Source organism: Austrofundulus limnaeus, unplaced genomic scaffold, assembly GCF_001266775.1.
Source record: "Austrofundulus limnaeus strain Quisiro unplaced genomic scaffold, Austrofundulus_limnaeus-1.0 Scaffold417, whole genome shotgun sequence".
Taxonomy (NCBI): Eukaryota; Metazoa; Chordata; class Actinopteri; order Cyprinodontiformes; family Rivulidae; genus Austrofundulus; species Austrofundulus limnaeus.
In genome coordinates this window covers 113,989-120,638 of record NW_013952819.1, presented here as the reverse complement: position 1 = coordinate 120,638, position 6,650 = coordinate 113,989, and the positions used below count along the sequence as shown (strand labels likewise).

Genomic DNA, 6,650 nt, shown 5'->3' with positions numbered 1-6,650 from the left:
TTTCATGTCATTAGCACCTCTAGTAATATATTTACTGAGAAAAATGGTGAGGTGTTCAATACTTATTTTAACCGCCGTAATTTCCCCTAAATATTTGACCTTGTTCAGAAACAGCTGACTGATGGTGTCCATGTGTCTCCCATTGGGGTTTGTTTTTACTTGAAATGTTCAGTCATGAGAARTAAGTCCACCCACTTTCAGTACTAAGGTACTTTGACAATCTAAATGGGCCCACCTGTACATTTGAGGGAGATGAAGGCTCAGAGCCAAAAAGCAGACAGACTCAAAGAAACCAGGAACTAAAATTATTTATTGTAAAAATAAAAGGCTTTTAGTCGACAAAATGTACAGACTCTCAGGAGGGTTTGAGGAGAGACACCAGGGAGTGGAAGACATTGSAGAACTGATGGGTAATGAGACTGAATCTAAAGGAAGAGGCTGATGAGATCAGGGAGGCAGCAGGGCTAATTAGGAARTGGTAACAGGTGAGAGTGGTTGATAGACTGGAAAAGTACTGAATTGACAGGAAACACTGAAACAGCAGAGATAAACAAGCAGGGAGCCACAACAGGCAAATTAAATATACTGAACAGAAAAAGAAACAAACAGAAAAAAAAAAAACAAAAAAAAAAAACAGTAAAAGACAAAACTCACAGACTTCCTGCTGAAGCCTGGCACACACACAGGAACAAATCCATGTGTTTGCATGAACCCAGGCACATTTCCTTTGTTCGTCCCAATCAATGTGGATTTGAGTGACACACTTTGACGTACCTTCAAACACGCAGTTAGATACAAACGTGCCCTGAATGTGCGACTCTCCTCTCGACTGGTCACTGCAGACACCACTTCCATGGACGACCCACTAAATGAAGCTGCAGCTGGATGGAGCTGAGGCTTTTYAAACTTTCATGTGTTTATTGACAAACTGTAAACACAGAGGCAACCAGACGTACAACACTGAAATTATAGTTTAATAGCAAAATAAATAATAACAGGAAGTCACTGACTTGAACCACTGAGCAGTAATTATGCTGTGATGACAGGATGATGTTTTTAGTGGTGCACAGCTTGGTGTGCATAAAATCAAAATAAATGAGTTTACTCACTAAGGAGCCTCCCATCCTGCACTGTGCCARGGTTTTCTGTACGTTTGAAGTATTTAAAAATGCAACTCTGGTGTGTGTTTGCAGGCTGTTCTGTTAGCGGACGTCGTTCCGACGCTGTTCATCAARCTTTTGGCTCCCTTTGTGATCCACAAAATGCCTTATGGGTGAGACAAAAAAAATCCTTATTACATTAAATCCTGTTTTTACCTTCAAGCTGGGGATTTGTAAGAACAATGAAAGCAAAAAACACAACATGGTTTTCTTTCTGTGAAAATATTTTGTTTCATCATCCCGGCTGGATCTAATTATTTGAAACTACTCTTWAATTTGTTTTGCCTGCTGCCAAAGGGGAAAGGGTAATGACTTTTAGAAATGAATCACTGAATGCACATCTTCATCCGATTTATCTTTGAACCCGGTTCACAGTGKTCGCCACATCCAACTGATGTCAAATGAGGTGTGGCTGTGAGTGGAGTAATTAAAAAAAACATACTGCATGTGCTACAAATTGCACAACATTTCTGTTTAGTATTTTGGCATTAACCAATGGTGCTAACCTGTTAGCAAAATATCCTAGAAACCACTGGATGGATTTTAAAGAATCTCTGAGGAAYGGATGAAACTAAATCGACAACCCCAAATTTCACAAAGCTGGCGTCTTGTTTAAAATGTAAATAAACCCAGAATTATTTGAAAATCAAATTAACACATATTTCATTTGTGGAACATGGTAAACCTATCAAATATATGATTATGACAGCATGGCTGTCAATTTATTAAAAATTTTAATTTATTAATTCCAAGGTAGCTGTGAATTAATCACGATTAATCTTAAACTTAATATAAAACTTTATTGCCTATTGGTAAAACAAATTACTTGTTATTATTACTACATACCATAGTACTACATGAGGAATGAAAGATAGATACTATGTCACAGTTGTCAGCAAAACATAAATAAATAAAATAAGCCATAAGAAGACAAAAAGAAAAAAAACTGTACATAATGTGTTACAATGGAGTTTTTTTTAATATTATTTATTTATCCAGGTAAACTGTTTGAGAACCACTTCTCATTTACAAACATGACCTGACATGAACTGAGTACATTGCCATATAAACACCTACATATTCAGCCATAGTAAAGTGATTGTAAATTTTAATCGCGATCAAAAATTTTAATCTATGCCCATGTAACACTAAAATTATTCAGAGTTAACTCGATTAATTTCACAGCCTTATTTTTTTAAAAAAGAAAATTGTATAATTCTGAAGCAAAAAATTTTTTAAAATAAAAATCTCAAAAAACAGTGGTAGGAAAGAGTCTGCTCCAGCTGTTTACTATTTGTCCCATTTCTTTTCACACATCATCCCAACTCTTCTGGAACTGAGGGTTTTTTTGGGCTCACCCCAGTTAAACATGGCCTCCTCAGCTAATTCACACGAGCAAAGACAAAACTTACTGACTCTGTTGATCTTGAATGAAAATCGGATGCAGCAGTAGCTACAAGTCTTTCCCAACAWGTTCTCCAAAAACAGCCAAAAGAGGCAGTGGGAGATTTGCCTTTCTCCAAGGAGTTAAATTATTTAAAATACCCAAAATACTAATTGTGTTTTGATGTATATGTTTACATGTGTGAGGCAGAGACTTGCTGAACAACCTGATTATTGTTGTTTAAAGARCAAGTTTAAACTTTGTAACTTTTAAAAACTTTAACCAGTTTCTCTTTTTCTTCCCAGTTTTCGAGTGTTGGYGTGTGCCACTTTGGCAGTGACCAGTTTCCTCCTGGTGTCCTTCTCCTCTGCTGTGTGGATGAGTATTACTGGTACCCGCTCTTATCTCTTGTTTCTAGCTTGATATAACTTGAACCAGTATTCGGGTTCAAACGAACTCTGCAGGAGAAGTCAGATAGTGGGTTTCACTTCCTCTTTCATCTGCGGTTCGGTCCACAGGAAGTCAGGGCTGATTTAGTTTTATACCAAAGATGTGGCTGAATGTGTGATGAGACTGATAATGTTCTATTTCAAGCTCAGATAATTATTTTCCTGTTAATCTTTTTCTTTCGTGCTTTTTTTTAAAAAAAAAAACTTGATTAAACTTAACTTCAGTTGTTTTATCAAAACATCAGAATGTTCTGTTCACTCAGCTACTTCTTTCCTTTTAAGAAACTTACTTTTTATGAACAAATTAAATAATTAAACTTTATTTACATTTCTTTGCCCCTGAAACTATTAGAGAATCTGTCATACGACAGAAATTGTTCTTTTAAATCTAGTGCAGCRTACTGGCTTTATTTTTTGCTTTTTGCTTCTAGCTTTTATTTTGGTCATTTTAACTTTTACTGCTGTTTTGCTTTTAACCACTGTTTTGATTAACTCAGCTTAAAGCAGCTGTTTTAGTAGTATGAKATTTTAATTGACTAGTTTTAGTACTAGTCCTAGTTGCAGTTTTGCTAATTTTAGCTTTTAGCTTCTTTCTGCTAATTTGAGTCCCTGATGCCATCGTTCTCCCTCCAACTCTGTTTACATCTGGGGATTATTTTAGCAAATATCTGTCACACACCAACACTGCATGAAGTGGACTTGTCAGTGTTTGAATGTAAACTAAAGAMGTGCAGTTATTGGAAACAGAACAGCTGATTTTACACATTTAGACATATTATTTGACAGACTTTCGATAGCGAAAGATGCATATTTAGTGRTTATTTTTTATCATAGATGATACACAAATGCAAAAAATTCAAATCAAAAACTGAACATTTTAGTATTTTATAATAATGATTTTAAAGGCAGAACATCAAAGTATCTCTGGTAAGGCTTTCTTTTACAGTACCCTTATTACCATGTAATTACAAGGTAATAAAAATGGTAATTAAATGTAATTACTACCTTACCATGTAATTACTTGGTAATTAGGGTACAAAAGAAAAATTACTGTTAGTAAAACTACCTTTATTGGGTAAGTACAATCAAATTACTATTCAATAGTAACTCAACACTATATTTATAACCAAAAGAATGCAACTAAATTTTGGGGTTAGTGGTTAATTGCAATAAAATTTAACTTTAAAACTGTCCAAATTACCTACTACTTATTTAGGTGTTACAKAGTGAATTGTAATACATTACCAGGTAAGTGCTACATTACTGCAGACAATTAAATTACATAGTAAAATTGTACCCTAATTACCACGTAATTACATGGTTTAAAAGGTTACCATTTTAATTACCTTGTAATTACATGTTAATAAGGGTACCATAAAAGAAAGCGTTACCGAATTTCTGTAACAAGCTGTCATATTTACATCTAGTAGTGACCCAAAGTGTGGACAGTAAGGTTTTGACTCAGACCTGAAAACACAAACGCACTTTAATTAATAAACCAAAATGCTGYTGAGGCAGCAAACTCTGCAACACAGAACTCCTGGGGATTAGACACAAACACAAAGTAACTGAATAAACCCACACACCAGAAATATAAAGACTAACAAACCAACTGAATCCAGCTGAGCAGAGAAAACAGGATCAGGTAGAAGAGACGAGGTAGACTGAATCAGGAACATAAACATCATCATAAACTAGAAACTAAAGTTTCACAAACAGAAGTACGATCCTAACAAAGCTATTTGGGCTTTTTAAGAAAAAAAACTTTAGTCGTGAAATATGGTGTCTGAATTACATAACTTATAGTTAAACTATGTGATCTTTAAAAAGAAGACCATGAGGAAAGTGAAACATTCAGACTTTCTGTGACTTGTTTTTGCAGGAGTGGTTTTTGCCAGTTTAAGCTCAGGACTGGGAGAACTGTCCTTCCTCTCTCTCAGTGTCTTCTTCAACAGGTAAACTTTAATTCTTTTCAGTTTCTCATCCACTCCTCACTCTCTATTTGTTTTAATCAATAGTCACTCCTTCAGGGTTTGGTCTGAACCTTATTACGCAGCATAACTTGCTAACAAACATAATACTGCTCAGTATGTAGCTGGTACTTTGCTGGTACTTATTGGGTACATATATGAGGGTGCATACCTGGCACCAATGGGGAGCCTTGGAAAACACTTGGAAGGGTTATGGGAAATGTGTTTCATCACTACAACACCTTTGTGTAGTCTGGAACCCCAGTGAGGTCTCCAGTCCATCAGTACGTCACCACAGAGACCATGCATGTTAAACACATTCAGAAATAAAATAAAATGGATGGAGTTAATGCCTGTTATTTCACATTAAATTAAAAAAAGCTATAAATGAATAACTCTTTGTAAATAGTACAATTGTCATAAATAAAGTAAACTATATTATGCCATCAAATTAAAATGAATGACAGATTTGTTACTCTASATTCCTGTTCTGAAAGAGTCTGTTCTGAATGTGGGTCAGGTGTAGGTGTGTAAATCAGCTTTATTCACAATAAGGTATATCGTTTTGTTTGGATGACGATACAATATTTCTCCATATCACAAAGTCTGTCATGATATGATTCCAAATCAATTCACAAGTCTGCAATCAATATGAAGGGACTTAGATGGGTACATGATATTGATCCACATCAGCATAGAATGATGAAATGGATCAATGTTTTCATTTTGCACTGACCTAATTGATTCATTAAACAGTCGATGGATATATTGATGTGTTACACCCCTAGTCAGAGGTGTGTTCTGTCTTATCTTGGGTTGTTAACGCTGCCCCCCCCTCATCCTCCGCAGGAATGTCCTGGAAGGCTGGGGCTCAGGCACCGGTGGGGCTGGTGTTGTTGGTGCTTTCCTTTATTCAGCTCTGATCCAAGCTGGTCTGTCCCCTCGGATCACACTCCTCATCATGCTGGTTGTCCCGTTTATTATGTTGATTAGGTAAGTGTTTGAAAACAGCTGTACTGAGAAGTGTCCAGATTGTGTCCTGGCCAGGATCGATGGGAGTCTTATAAAATGATCAGACGTTTATTGGAGATAATGCTCCAAGATATCTAAAAGCAATGTAGAAAAGAGTTCTCCTCTCAGACAAGAGTCTGGTGAATATTTTATATTTCTGCATAAAAGCACTTTCAGACGAAAACCCCATTATGGTCTCTTGCTATGTCTGAAGGTCTTAGTACAGAGTAGAGCTCTAGCTGTGTCTTTACCACCAGTTGTTTACTTGTTTACATTGCCACCAGATGTTTACATCTTCCRTTATGGACATGGACGTCATGTTAATTTGACTGATTTGATCCTTTCTTTGTTCAAGCTAGAAAAATTATTCAACAAATAATTTCAGGTATTTAAAAAAAGTAATGGGCGCACAAGTTTGAATTTACCGTAAATTGTCTCTGCTCAACACAGGGTCAAAATTACCCWTATAGACTCAAATATGTGACCAATCATATCGAAATGAGGATTAAGTCAAATTTGGTCAAAATGACCTAATTACATTTTCAGATTCTTGGCTTTAAAAGCTACATTTTGATACCTGGATCATTCTGTTACCTTAATTAAATCCATATATATAACTTAATTTGTCTTGTTGGTTATAATAATACATACAGCGGGTAAAATAAGTGTTGAATAC

General features: G+C 35.7%; 1 protein-coding gene across 2 annotated transcripts in view; it reads left to right on the top strand.

The window, feature by feature from the left end:
• The window catches only part of cln3 (CLN3 lysosomal/endosomal transmembrane protein, battenin), a 26,592-nt gene that overhangs the window by 3,032 nt on the left and 16,910 nt on the right, over window positions 1-6,650 (top strand). For both annotated transcript variants that reach the window (XM_014024298.1, XM_014024297.1), the window contains exons 5-8: window positions 1,194-1,273; window positions 2,850-2,935; window positions 4,876-4,948; window positions 5,813-5,956. In XM_014024298.1, coding sequence (XP_013879752.1) covers window positions 1,194-1,273; window positions 2,850-2,935; window positions 4,876-4,948; window positions 5,813-5,956 — 383 coding nt within the window. The remainder of the gene's footprint in view (window positions 1-1,193; window positions 1,274-2,849; window positions 2,936-4,875; window positions 4,949-5,812; window positions 5,957-6,650) is intronic.